A 14,648-nucleotide genomic window follows, 5' to 3' on the forward strand; every position below is an offset into this window, starting at 1 on the left:
CTGTCTCTACTAAAAATACAAAAATAGCCGGGTGTGGTGGCTTACGCCTGTAGTCCCAGCTACTCAGGAGGCTGAGACGGGAGAATTGGTTGAGATCAGGAGGTGGAGGCTGCAGTGAGCTGAGATTGCACCACTGCACTCCAGCCTGGGCAAGACAGAGCGAGACTCCGTCTCAAAAAAAAAAAAAAAAAAAAAACCTTCGAATCAGCCAGGCGTGATGGCTCATGTCTGTAATCCTAACACTTTGGGAGGCCGAGGTGGGAGGATCGCTTGAGGACAATAGTTTGAGACCAGAATGACCAACATAGTGAGACTCTGTCTCAAAAAAAACAAAACAACAAAAACAAACAAAAAAACAAAAAAAAACAAAAAAAACCCTCAAATCCAAGAACAGCCTTCTTTAGGGGCCAAAAATTCCTCTAAAGCCCTTCTAGTGTTGGCATAGTGCTCTGTGCTCTCCAGAGTGCTGTAATATGACCACAAGGAGGAGCAGCCTCCGCTCACCATGGGGAGCCACAGCTGCAGGTGGAGAGAAGGCAAGGGGCAAAAACAGCTGAGATAGACAGCAGAAAAATGCTTTGAAAGACTGTGAAAGATTTGGAATCATTCTTGTAGAGTGGGATGAATTCTATGATCCCATTTTTGAAAATGCAAACAAAATGCCTGTGTGCAAGTTTGGAGGGATGGGTACCCACCAAACTATTCGTGGTTAGTTGGTGATGAGTGCTGATTAGTTTACACACTTTTGTTCTGCTTCTGTTTTATGTGATTGTGTATGAGGCATGATTTCTGTGTTTTTTGTTTTTTGTTTGAGACGGAGTCTCTGTCGCCCAGGCTGGAGTGCAGTGGCACGATCTCAGCTCACTGAAACCTCCGTCTCCCAGGTTCAAGCGATTCTTCTGCCTCAGCCTCCTGAGTTGCTGGGATTACAGGCATGCACCACCATGCCTGGCTAATTTTTTTGTATTTTTAGTAGAGACGGGGTTTCACCGTGTTGGCCAGGCTGGTCTCGAACTTCTGACCTCAGGTGTTCGAGGTGCTAGGACTACAGGCGTGAGCCACCATGCCCAGCCTGATGGGTGATTTCTGTTAAGTGTCCGAGGTACTCCCTGCCGATGTAGGTCAGCTCATTGAAGTTCCCCATGCCCCTGCAGGCTGAGCAGTTTTAGGGGCCCTCACCTGAGGCTGGAGGTAGGAAGGAGCTGGCAGGAATGAGGAGGGGGCAGTCTGTGGAGTCTTCTCACTTTCCAGAAGGTATTTCTTCAGCCAGACCACATGGCTTCCGCACAGTGCAGTGAGGGACCAGGCCAGGAGAGCAGTTGCATGCTGGGCCAGCCTGAGAAGGAGCAGTACAGCCCCAGTGACCCTCATCTCCACCCCCGCCCACACCCCAGTTCTGCTGACTCTCGGTTCCCCCAAACATCCAGCTCCCCAGCTGCCTCTGTGGTCAGGAGACACTGTCATCCAGAACAGGGTGGCCAAGGGCCTGACCCAGGCAGAGGCCGATCCAAAGCTCTGCTCTCATTTTAGTGCATCCCCCTGCCGGTGCTGTATGGAGTCTTCCTCTACATGGGCGTGGCCTCCCTGAATGGCATCCAGGTAAGGCTTTCACTCCCCAGGCTGCATGATCTGGAGTCAATATTCCATGTCTGGTTCCATGTCACCAAGACCCCCAATTCAGTTGTCCCAGTTGTCCCCAATTGTCCTAATTCAATGAAAGAATAATAGTAATAATGGTACTACCACTGACTGATACTACCAGGCAAAAGAAATATGCTAGGCACTTCATAGGCCTCACATAATTGAATCTATATAATTAAGTCCTCTGATCCCCATTTTACAGATGGGGACTGGAGGGTCAGAATTCAAAATCCAGAAGGAACTGACTCCAGTGAGCATTTCACTATACCTCCTTCTCTTCCCTAAGGCAACTACGCAGAAGAAAACATTTTTGTTTTGTTCTGTATTTACTGTGAAATCCCAGAATTCTTAAACAGTTTGTGTTACAATTAACTTGCACTTTCCTTGAATATGGACAATGTCTATTTTGTGGCCAGCTCCGGGGCTGTTCCCCTCGACCAGGGCTCAGGACCCCTTCTCTAAGACCCCATTATGCATCCGCCTAGACACCTCCAGGCCCCGTCCCATGCACCCTTAAGGCCTGAGCAGGGGGCTTCCCCTCTCTGAGATCCCACCCAGGTACCCCTTCCGCTAGTCCCAGGGCCCAGCAGGCCCTTGGGGCCCAGCTGCCTGACTGAGCCCACGCTGTCCACCTAGTTCTGGGAACGCTGCAAGCTCTTCCTGATGCCGGCCAAGCACCAGCCGGACCACGCCTTCCTGAGGCACGTGCCGCTGCGCCGGATCCACCTCTTCACCCTGGTGCAGATCCTCTGCCTGGCGGTGCTCTGGATCCTCAAATCCACGGTGGCTGCCATCATCTTCCCGGTCATGGTAAAGTGGGCCCCGGCTTCCCTCTCCTGCCGGGCAGGTTGGCCTGGGCAACCCAGAGGTGCATAGCAACCTCCCCTCCCGCCACCTTCTACCGTGCCATCAGCTGTGACCTGGCTCCCTTGGGTCGCAGAGGCTGGCACAGAATGACCTGATTCGAGTTGTGGCCATCCAGGCCAGATGGTGTGGGGTGGGGCAGAGAGGAGGCGGAAAAAGGAATGTCAGAGCAGCTCAGCGAGAATGCAGGAGCCACCCAGCTCTGGGGAGGGATGGAGAAAGCAAATCAGTTCAACCTGGAGACCAAGTTCCCACTGCCAAAATTCCAACCAGTCTCAGAAGTCGATGAGTACTAAATATAGATCTTTCCACCCTTCAAGATAGCTAAATTGGAAAAGCTAAATAGTGAAGTAGTGGGGCGGGGGAAGAACGAGGGTCAGAGATCAAGAACAACAAAACCCAATGACAGTATATATAAAGCTTGAGCAAGGGAAAGGTTACAGTTCTTTCACTGTTCTTGCAAATATTATATAAGTTTGAAATTACTCCAAAATAAGAAGTGAAAAGAACGCAAAGCCAACAACATATTGCCTCTGGCCACCTAGATAACTCACTGAGGGCAGTGACCCAGGCCCCCCTTGCCAGGAGCCTGGAGTGTGTCAGCAAATGCCTGGTGAAGGCCTGAGGGTTCCGGGGTAGGGGCCAAAGTAAGGACACTGAGGAGAACTTGAAGTGCACACTCCTGGGAGGAGTCTAGTCCATGGTTCTTGACCCTGGCTGCCCATGACAATCAACCCAGATCAATCCAATCAGAATCTCTGGGGAAACCCAGACTTTGGTATTTTTATGAGGTCCACGGATGAGCATATAGACGTGCAGCCAGGGTTGAGAACCCCCACTGCAGGGAAAGGGAGATAGATCCTCACCCCAAGTGCCCTCAGGGGCCTCAGAGCTGTTGAAGGGAAAGGCAATAGTAGTCATGATTAGCATTTACTGAGTGCTGTTCCACTGAGTCCACACCAGCCCCTGAAGCACTAGTAACCCAGCTTTACAGATGAGAACATGAGGCTCAGAGAGCATGAGCAGAGTGACCCTGGGCACATAGCCAGACAGGGCAGGGCAAGGCAAGACCCACACCCTCCACCTATTGATTTTTTTTGTTTAATTTGCATACAGTAAAATTCAATGGGTGGGTCTATGAGTTTTGGCAAATGTACAGAGTAGAGACATACATAAATTCTTGGGCCTTACCTGACCTGCTAAATCAGAAACTGGGGGAATCCAGTGATTTGTGTATTAACAAGCGCTCCAGGTCCTGGTGCATGCTCAAGTTTGAGAACCACTAATTTATGTATTTATTTTATTTGTTTGGGATGGAGTCTTGCTCTGTCATGCATGCTCAAGTTTGAGAACCACTAATTTATGTATTTATTTTATTTATTTGAGATGGAGTCTTGCTCTGTCACCCAGGCTGGAATGCAGTGGCACAATCTTGGCTCATTGCAACCTCCGCCTCCCGGATTCTAGCTATTCTTCTGCCTCAGTCTCCTGAGTAGCTGGGACTACAGGCACTCACCAACATGCCCGGCTAATTTTTGTATTTTTAGGAGGGACAGGGTTTCACCATGTTGGCCAGGCTGGTCTCAAACTCCTGACCTCAGGTGATCCGCCCACCTCGGCCTCCCAAAGTGCTGGGATTACAGGCGTGAGCCACCATGCCTGGCTGAGAACCACTAATTTAAAGAATAACTGTAGTTCTCCAGCCCATGGCCTTTCTGAGGCTCCCCACTTTGGCTGTCACAGGCTGTCCCTCTTGGTCACTGGTAGGAATGGTCACTCACCTGAGGGGCCAGACGAGAGGAACCACGGTGGAGGGAAGGTGAATAATGGCTTATGGGAGCTTCGATATGGCTCCAAAGACACCACAAAAAGTCCCTGAACTCAGCAGACTGAGGGAGGAAAAAAATCTATGCTTGAGTTTGGGCATTAAGACCACAGTTTTCTCTAAACTCACAAAACGGTAGTCTCTCTCCCGTTTCCCACCACAGATCCTGGGCCTCATCATCGTGCGAAGGCTTCTGGATTTCATCTTTTCTCAGCACGACCTGGCCTGGATTGACAACATCCTCCCAGAGAAGGAAAAAAAGGAGACAGACAAGAAGAGGAAGAGAAAGAAAGGGGCGCACGAGGATTGTGATGAGGAGGTGGGGAAATGTGAGGCCGGGGCACAGAGGAGAAATCGAGAGTCCTTCTCTCCACTTTTGCCAGGGCTAGGGAGAGGGTGGCTTCTTGGGCGGCCTGTGGCAGTGCCTAGGCCTAGTCCAGGATGGGCTGGGGCATCTGCTTGTCTTGATCTGGGGTGCTGAGGGCTCTTCTGTTTATGTGAATATCCTCAGAGTGGGCCAGAGTGAATGAGGCTCCGTGTCCAGGGAAAAGGTGATTGGCCATGCCCACTCTTTCCATCACTGTGGGCTTTATGGTTATGATCACAGCAAGCGGGTTCCTGCGGGAAGGGCCGGGAGGCAGCTCCAGCATGGAAGGAGGTTATGAAGACTGACCTCCAGAGAGTGGAGCAGACTTGAGGAGAGGTGTCTAATGGGGACTTAAAAGCAGACTGGACTCCAGACAGGCAGAAGGGGCTGAGAACAAGTTTTGCTTGTGCCTTTCCCTAGGGTACGGGGGACAAAGATGGGGAAAGAGGCAGGTATCCTGACCGAAAGGAGACACTACATTTCCCAGATGCCTGGGACAACATGGTTGCCCCATCTGCCCCACTTCTCCCATGCTCCCTTCCCATTTCACCCCCAAAACACTCAGGGAGTCAACAGACAAGGGGCCAGTCCAGAAATAATAGTGAATCACGCCGGGCGCGGTGGCTCAAGCCTGTAATCCCAGCACTTTGGGAGGCCGAGACGGGTGGATCACGAGGTCAGGAGATCGAGACCATCCTGGCTAACACGGTGAAACCCCGTCTCTACTAAGAAATACAAAAAACTAGCCGGGCGAGGTGGCGGGCGCCCGTAGTCCCAGCTACTTGGGAGGCTGAGGCCGGAGAATGGCGTGAACCCGGGAGGCGGAGCTTGCAGTGAGCTGAGATCCGGCGACTGCACTCCAGCCTGGGCTACAGAGTGAGACTCCGTCTCAAAAAAAAATAAATAAATAATAATAATAATAATAATAGTGAATCACTAAACATGAGGCAGAAAGATTCTTTTTTTTTTTTTTTTTTTTGAGACGGAGTCTCGCTCTGCCGCCCAGGCTGGAGTGCAGTGGCCGGATCTCAGCTCACTGCAAGCTCCGCCTCCCGGGTTCACGCCATTCTCCTGCCTCAGCCTCCCGAGTAGCTGGGACTACAGGCGCCCACCACCGCACCTGGCTAGTTTTTTGTATTTTTTAGTAGAGACGGGGTTTCACCGTGTTAGCCAGGATGGTCTCGATCTCCTGACCTCGTGATCCGCCCGTCTCGGCCTCCCAAAGTGCTGGGATTACAGGCTTGAGCCACCGCGCCCGGCCAAAGATTCTTAATTCACGTGTTCATTACATATGATGAAACTGTCCCCGCAAAAGGAAGTGACCTACCCAAAATGGACATGTAGCTACATTTCTAAGAAGGAATTAAAATAATTCCTGACTTTGCTGGTTTCTGATATGCTAAGCTGCCTGTGCCATCTCCTCGTGCTCTGCTTGCCTCCCAATCTCCCAGTTTGACCCAAACTCACGTCCCTGCATCCACCCTGTCCTGTTCTCGTGATTTTGCCTCGTGCAAATGAAACATGTTCAAGGCAAATCCCTTCTGACTGGCTGGTTATGATTAAACCATCTTCTGATCAGTCAGAACTCCCCTAGTCCCTAATCACTGTGCTTTTCCAGGAAGAGTCCCATAATACATGTGTTTGTAGATGATTTGTAAAGGTGGGTTCTGAAAACAAAGAAAGAGACTACGTGCCTTTTAAAGACACTTAGTTGTCATACTTTCAATAAATATTTGAGTGGCTACCACATGCCAAGAACTATTACAGGGTTGGGAAAAAAGAATCTCTGAATTATGATATATCAATGGAAAAACAAGATTCAATTTACACAAATTCATTTTACTTGTCTTTATAGTAACACAGTTATTGTGTGAGGTTCATTCCCACGTGACTGGTTGCTGTGACAGATAAAACCGTTTTGATGACATTCCTGGAAGAGTTGCGCTGTGTTCAATGGTGTGTATAGGACAGCAGGCTAACTGTGCCCATTCCCCCTCAGTGGGCCCCAGGGTGTTTGCAGCACCCGTTTTGTCTAGAGGTGAAGAGAATGGTGGTTTGCACTGCACATGCATGCATTTTCCATCTTGGCAAGAAAGCCAAGTTGTTGGCCGGGCGTGGTGGCTCACATCTGTAATCCCAGCACTTTGGGAGGCCGAGGCGGGGGGATCACGAGGTCAGGAGTTCGAGACCAGCCTGGCCAACACGGTGAAACCCCATCTTTACTGAAAATACAAAAACTTAGCTGCGCATGGTGGTGCACACCTGTAATCCCAGCTACTCGGGAGGCTGAGGCAGGAGAATCACTTGAACCCAGGAGGCAGAGGTTGCAGTGAGCTGAGATCGCGCTACTGCACTCCAGCCTGGGCAATAAAGCAAGACTCTGTCTCAAAAAAAAAGAAAGAAAGAAAGAAAGAAAGCCAAGTTGTTGTGTTGGTGTTTATCCTCTTTTCCCACTGTTTTTCTTCAGCCCCAGTTCCCTCCTCCCTCAGTTATAAAGATTCCCATGGAAAGTGTCCAATCAGATCCCCAAAACGGTATCCACTGCATTGCCAGTAAGTAAAACACATGGTGTCTCTCGCTTCCTACTTACTACTAATCCTCCATGTCTTTCCCCTAGGAACTTTGATCTGTAACTCAGGGGGATCTAATCATTTTGGATGCTACAGCAGCAGTCTTCAACTTTTTTAGCATAAGGGAAAAGTTTTGTGGAAGATTTTTCCACAGACCAGTAGGGGAGTGGGGAATGGTTTTGGGATGAGACTGTTCCACCTCAGATTCTCTTAAGGAGTACGCAACCTAGATCCCACGTATGGACAGTTCACAATAGGGTTCTCACCCTTATGAGAATCTGTTGCTGCCACTGATCCCACCGGAGGTAGAGCACAGGGGTTAATGCTTGCTTGCCCACACTCGCCTCCTGCTGTGCGGCCTGGTTCTGCTACTGTTCCATGGCCTGGGGGTTTAGGACCCTGCACTAGAAGACCTTTGTCCTAGGCAGAGATCAAAGAGAACTGGGCCACCAGGACTGGTACTCCAACCAGATGGGAAACCCCAGAGCAAAGCCTGCAGACTTGAATGACTAATCCTCACTTTAGTTAAGGCAAAATCCCTCATTCCCTCCTTTCCCTACGTGTCCCCAGATCCCTGTGGCATCTCCTGGCCCTCTTTTGTGTTGTTTCAAACCACATCAGTCCAAACATGGCCCACCAGGCCTCCCATGTTTTCCAGTGGCTGTTGAAATGGTTGAGGGCTCAGAACCAAGCTTTCCCCTTAAGAGAAATAGGTAGCATAGCACTTGGGTTATAAGTCAGGCATAATTGGAGATCCCCGTGGTGGTTGTGCTGTGCCTCTGTGTGAATCCTCAGCACCTTCTCAGCAGACAGCTGAGAGGGAGGCTGCCTGGGCGGGATTGGGCATTGCTTACGGAAATCCTGGGAGATTCTATTGCTGCCTTTAATGCCTCCCAGCCTCAGCTCGCCATAGGTGGCCAGTCCTGTCATCCAGGCAACGTAGCCTGTCCCGAGTCTTCTGAAAGATCCCTACCTTAGTCCCAAGCCTGGTGCTTCTGATACAGGGCTTGCCACCCTCAAAGACAGATTAGGGGTGGGTGGCCAGGGCGTCCTTCCCATCAGCAGTATCCCTCATAAGCACCTCAAGATCTTGAGTTTCTCAGGCTCCTCCCTGACTCCCATCTCTCTCCTCCCTGGCCCTCCCATGCCTCACACCCCCTAGCCCTGGCTGAGAGCCTTCTGGGTGAAGGAGTAACTAAGCCCGAAGCCACACATCTCTGAAGCCCTGTATTCCTCTTGCATAGTGTTGGCTATAGGATTCGAGAAGGAAAAGAGAGGAAATGGTGGGGGAAGCCCGGAGAAATATGGTGCTCAAAACTGCTCCACATCTGACATTTTCATTTTCCTACCAGGAAAAAGATCTTCCAGTTGGAGTTACTCACTCTGATTCTTCCTTCAGTGACACAGAACTTGATCGAAGGTAAACACTGTTAGGTAGACTCCTTGCATATTAGGTAAGAGACTGGGAAATGGTCGGGAAGGTGGAGGGTCTAGGATTTCCCAGGCTAGCTGTCCTCTCAGTAGAAGGCCCTTGCTGGTCCCCAGCTGGGAGTCAAAGGCTGACAAACCTGACTCATCATTCAGGGCCAAGAAACAAATATGTCTTCTCACTGACATAACAATATGGTTACAACACACAAAGGTATTCAACTTTAGTAAAGGAAATTCTTACAAAAGACTAGGTAGAACAAAAATTCAAAGTAAATGTTGTGGCTGGGCACAGTGGCTCATGCCTGTAATCCCAGCACTTTGGGAGGCCGTGGTGGGCAGATCATGAGGTCAGGAGATCAAGACCATCCTGGCTAACACGGTGAAACTCCGTCTCTACTAAAAAAAGACAAAAAAATTAGCTGGGCGTGGTGGCGGGCGCCTGTAGTCCCAGCTACTGGGGAGGCTGAGGCAGGAGAATGGCGTGAACCTGGGAGGCGGAGCTTGCAGTGAGCCAAGATCCCACCACTGCACTCCAGCCTGGGCGACAGATCAAGACTCCGTCTCAAAAAAAAAAAAGTAAATATTGATAAAAGAAAACAGAAGCCAGGCGCGGTGGCTCACGCCTGTAGTCCCTGCACTTTGGGAGGCTAAGGTCGGCAGATCACAAGGTCAGGAGATTGAGACCATCCTGGCTAACACGGTGAAACTCCGTCTCTACTAAAAATACGAAAACTTAGCCGGGCGTGGTGGCGGGCGCCTGTGGTCCCAGCTACTTGGGAGGCTGAGGCAGGATAATGGTGCGAACCCGGGGGGTGGAGCTTGCAGTGAGCTGAGATTGTGCCACTGCACTCCAGCCTGGGCGACGGAGAGAGACTCCATCTCCAAAAAAAAAAAAAGGCAGGAAAACTAGGCATGGCTTAGGTGTAATATCACTGAAAGCCAGGATAAATGAACGCTAAGGATCAAAACCCCAGGGTACTCTGTAGAATGAATTAACAGCAGGGCTAATTAGCAAAGGTCAGAAAGGGTATGGAGGAAAGCCAACATCAGAGATCAACATCAAAGCTAACATTAGAGATCCACTCGAGATGGGAACTGTTAAGAATAAGTTCCAGGCCAGTTGCCAGGAGCCCCCATGCCAACAATGTGATTCTGTTCTTCATGAGAAGCCACCCGTGAAAAAGGTGAGACTCCCTGATGATGACACAGTGGGCTCAAACACAGAAAAGAGGAATTCAGAGGCAAGAAAGGCTTTACTTCATTATTACTTGGGAAGATGCCAGGGGCAGTCCCACTCCTACCTTGTGCCCTAGAATGGACAGGGATCAAACAGTAATTACAGCACAGGCTATCCCAGGTCTAGAAGATCAGTCTCCAGGCACAGAGGGCACTCATCCAAGAGATTTTTGGGGAAACAGGGGACAGGGGATCTTTTGAATTATAAGGCAAAGCTGCTACCCCAATGCCAGGGTGAAACAACAGACTTTTCCCCAGTTCAACCCTCCCTAAGCAGCAGTCCCAAGGATGATCTAGCCCAAAGTGTCACCTGTCCCATTTACATCTCCGCCTTCCTTCTCATCCCACATCCCCAGGCAGGCTCCTATATCTGTGATGCCACTGATCATTATACAGTAGTACACACCAGTATTAGGAGAAAGCAGTCTATCTTCTTTTCATTTATAATATAATCTACACGAAATTGACTAACTGCTCCCAATTTCAGGCAGTAGAGAGAAAATTTGGACCAGATTAAGGGTTTCCAAAACCCTGTTAAATTACACAAAGCCCTAAGACAAGGTCAGAAATGAGGAAAATTTGGTAACTGGAGATGGCATCTCCCAACCTCATTGGTGTTTTACTGAATTTATGAAAACAGATGGAGGCAAAGACCACTAAATAGCAAGATTCTATTTCAGTGAAAGGCTCTGCAACGTGGTCTGGTTTAACAAAGACTAAGCATCAATGATCTACCAGGTGTGATGCTTAATCCCTGGGTATATAGAAAGAATGGCATGCAAACAAAGAGCACCCTGTGCAAGAATAATGGAGCACACAGGGAGGGACTAGCCTCGTTTTGAGAATCTAGGAAAGAGAAACTGGAATCTGCCAGACATAGAGCGGGGCAGAATAAAGAAAAGGCAAGGCATTGCAGGCAGTGGACACAGGCGCGAAGTACCATTTGAAAACACACACACACACCCCCAAAGAGCAAAGAACACTGCAATGGATAGGGCAAACTAAGCAGGCAGGAGTACAAACACAGAAGGCTGTGTTTGTGTTTGTGAGAAGACAGACACTCCTGTCTTCTCACACTAAAGAGCTTAGATTTTTTGAACAATGAGGAATCACCAAATTTGTGATTTCAAAAGTTCACCTTGGCAGCAATGTGAAAATAGGTTTACAGGGCGAGACCAGGTGCATAACTGTGGCTGAAGGCCAAGCCAATAGGAAACTGCTCATTCTGGCATGTGCTGAGAGTTCAGAAGCGAAGACAGAAGTATTTGCATTAGAGCCCCGCTCCAGGGGATGGGTTCAAAACACCAGGAGCTACATAATCCTTCTTTCCTACTTCTTGTTCAGCATCACCTTGCACTTCAAAATCTCCTGTCCAGCTTCACCTGCTTTCAACTACTCACGGAACCCAGTGTTCATGGTGCCACAGGTGAAGATAGAGATGGAGTCAGACTATGACTTCACAGACATGGACAAATACCGAAGAGAAACTGACAGCGAGACCACCCTCTAGGATGAAGCAGCTTCTCCCAGATGGGAGATGGAGAGCCTGGCTTAGTCTTCATTGGGAGGGTCTTAACTTCTCTGTGCCTGTTTCCTTCTTTATCAAACAGAGGGAGTCCTTCTGCCTAATAGAAAACTGGAGATGTGTTGATGAAAAGTACTGCTTAGATGCAAAGCTCTCCCCTTCCTTTCATAGTAATTAAAATACCTAAAGCTAAATATTATATTTTATTTTCAAATGCAGTCCGGCATAGGAATTCTAACATTTCTTTGGAAATAAAAAAAATGCTTGCTTCCCCAAACCATAGCTAAGATAAAAGGGCAATAGTCAATTCATATTTAAAACAAATACCAATTTAAAATTGTTTAAAGGTTAGATTTAAATACAGATGTTCTCAAATGAACTCATAATATACTCTTATGTCACTAGACCATCTTTGGAATATTTGGCAATTCTGCATATTAAGAAATGCTGGAAAGGTCATATCTTTTCTCCCTGTCACATCCAATTTCCTAAGGGTTATATGAAAAGTTTGAACCAGCTGGGCACAGTGGCACACACCTATAATCCTAGTACTGTGGGAGGCCGAGGCAGGCGAATCGCCTGAGCTCAGGAGTTCAAGACCAGCCTAGGCAACACGGTGAAACCCCATCTCTACTAAAATACAAAAAATTAGCTGGGCGTGGTGGCATGTGCTTGTAGTCCCAGCTATTAGGGAGGCTGAGGCAAGAGAATCGCTTGAACCTGGGAGGCAGAAGTTGCAGTGAGCCGAGATGGTGCCACTGCACTCCAGCCTGGGCAACAGAGAGAGACTCCGTCTCTAAACAAACAAAAAGTTTGAACCATCTGTATGGGACTTGCTCCAGAAGTGTGACTGGGGCTTTCCCAGATTGAAAAGCCAGTTCCAAAACTCTGTTAATGAAAGAACCAATCCATCTGAGTGGATAAATGTTTCTAAAATAAAATAGTTCTTGTTAAAGTGAAATTTGAAACCACACGTCAAATCAACAAAATGATCATTTAAATTAGTATCACTGGTTTTTCATACCTGGAATCACATTTCATTATACATTTGGGTGGGTCTTTCCTGCAAATTTTCAACATTTATTCCCAAAGTCAAACTCCCATTTATGTGAATACAGGTTAGACAGAGGTAATATCACATTTTACATTATAACTTCGCAATATTAATCAATCTAGTACTTTAAAGGAATGATTGAAAACTATTTGGGAAGATAAAAACCAGTTTCAGTGAAGCAAACCTATTCCTCATGAAACTTAAGATCAGTCATTTTACCTTCAGTCCACATTTAATGAACACCAACCATGTTTATTTAATGCCTACTATGACCCCGACAGCCACAGTGCATCTGACACTTACTTTCTCCAAAACAACTATGATTCGAACCTTGAGTAAATCACTTTGGTTACTATATTTGCTCAAGATGACAAATGCAGGTGCTTTCTTTTTTAAAGAAAAATGACACTAGATCATTAACAGATCAGGACAGGTAACTGGCCTCTGTAATCCCGAGTCTAGTGGAGTGCCCGGTCCACAGAAAGCTCTCAATAAGTGTTTGATTACATTTAATCTCAGAGCTCCCTTCCAAGGGATACTGCCAAGAGGTAAAGCTCTAAACCTCTACTACTGAGAGCAGAATTTCTTAGCTAATCCAGAACCATCTCCTTTGCTTAAGTATAAATTCTTGCCAGCACAGTGGCTCACACCTGTAATCCCGCTGCTTGGGAGGCTGAGGTTGGGGGATCAGTAGAGGTCAGGAGGTCAAGACCAGCCTGGGCAACATAGTGAGACCCATCTCTAAACAAATGTTTAAAAATTAGCCAGGCATGCTGGCACACGCCTGTAGTCCCAGCCATTTTGGAGGCTGAGGCAGGACGATCCTTTAAGCCCAGGAGTTCAAGGCTGCAGTGAATTATGATCATGCCACCGCACTCCAGCCAAGGAGACAGCTGGAACCCATGTCTTATAAATAATAATTAATGTTTCTAAAAAGTATTTTATTATCATCCGCTCCAATCCTGGGGAAGCTAACAATCCACCCTTAACATTTCAGTTTTAAAACCTGGCTGATTTGGAATAGAACTTTGTCCAAATTAAATTGTAGAAATGCTATGGATTCAAGAGTAAACCTGCTTGATTAATCAGACAAGCTGGAAAATTACTGTTAATTTCTTTGTTGTAAATTGATCACTGTAATTTTACCCTACATGTCATTTATATTTTGTATATACATGAACATTTTAATCTCCATAGCTTTTAACAGGTTGGCATAATACTTCTCCATGCAGTCAGTCAGTCATTTGTTCCACTTGTAACTGTAATTCAATAAAATTTAATGCTGTCTGGTCATCTAGCTCCATGTTTAATAATCTAGGTAAGTAAGTAGGCATGGCTTATAGACATGAGCTATACCTCACTTACAAAAACATCTCCAACAAACTACCGAAACTTCTTTCAACTCCAGAGAACTATGAAAAGAATAACGCCAGCTGGCAGAAGAACAAGGATGGAGGTAGGTCAACTCAACTGTTCTCTTTCTGCCTCAAGCTGCCTAGAGCAGGAGCTGCTTCTGCTTGCCTGAAAGCCAAAAGCCAAAATAGACAAGAAACCTACCTCAAGTATTTAACAGATTAAGCTCCTAGCTCGGCACAATCTGTTGGGATATAAGACTATAGGACAGGCCCAGTGCAGTGGCTCACACCTGTAATCCTAGCATTTTGGGAGGCCGAGGCAGGTGGATCACTTGAGGTCAGGAATTTGAGATCAGCCTGGTCAACGTGATGAAACCCCGTCTCACTAAAAACACAAAAATTAGCAGGGCACAGTGGCATGCACCTGTAATCCCAGCTACTCAGGAGGGTGAGGCACAAGAATTGTTTGAACCCAAGAGGCAGAGGTTGCAGTGACCCGAGATCATGCCACTACACTCCAGCCTGGGCAACAGAGCGAGACTCAGTCTCAAAAAAAAAAAAAAAGGCTGGAGAACGAGGCTGGTTTCGCCAAAGCTCTTTAAACCTCTGTTTGGGCGTGGGTGGCCCAGGCCTGTAATCCCAGCCCTCTGGGAGGCTGAGGCAAGAGGACTGATTGCTTGAGGCCAGGAGTTCAATATCAGCCCAGGCAACATAGCAAGACCCCATCTCTACCAAAAAAAAAAAAAAAAAAAAAAAAAGAAAGAAAAAAAAATTATCTAT

General features: G+C 47.7%; 1 protein-coding gene across 9 annotated transcripts in view; it reads left to right on the top strand.

Moving 5' to 3' along the window:
• The window catches only part of SLC4A5 (solute carrier family 4 member 5), a 111,606-nt gene extending 97,800 nt beyond the window's left edge, over positions 1 to 13,806 (top strand). For 6 of the 9 annotated variants that reach the window (XM_074011462.1, XM_005575561.4, XM_015433531.3 and 3 more), the window contains 5 exons: positions 1,531 to 1,599; positions 2,278 to 2,451; positions 4,494 to 4,649; positions 8,620 to 8,687; positions 11,279 to 13,806. In XM_074011462.1, the coding sequence (XP_073867563.1) occupies positions 1,531 to 1,599; positions 2,278 to 2,451; positions 4,494 to 4,649; positions 8,620 to 8,687; positions 11,279 to 11,444 (633 nt within the window). In that variant the 3' untranslated portion in view covers positions 11,445 to 13,806. Of the gene's footprint in view, positions 1 to 1,530; positions 1,600 to 2,277; positions 2,452 to 4,493; positions 4,650 to 7,164; positions 7,250 to 8,619; positions 8,688 to 11,278 lie in introns of all 9 variants that reach the window. The other 3 variants (XM_074011461.1, XM_074011463.1, XM_065527528.2) reach the window with 1 other exon arrangement.
• The last annotated feature ends 842 nt before the right edge of the window (positions 13,807 to 14,648 follow it).

This window comes from Macaca fascicularis, chromosome 13 (assembly GCF_037993035.2).
Source record: "Macaca fascicularis isolate 582-1 chromosome 13, T2T-MFA8v1.1".
Classification (NCBI taxonomy): domain Eukaryota; kingdom Metazoa; phylum Chordata; class Mammalia; order Primates; family Cercopithecidae; genus Macaca; species Macaca fascicularis.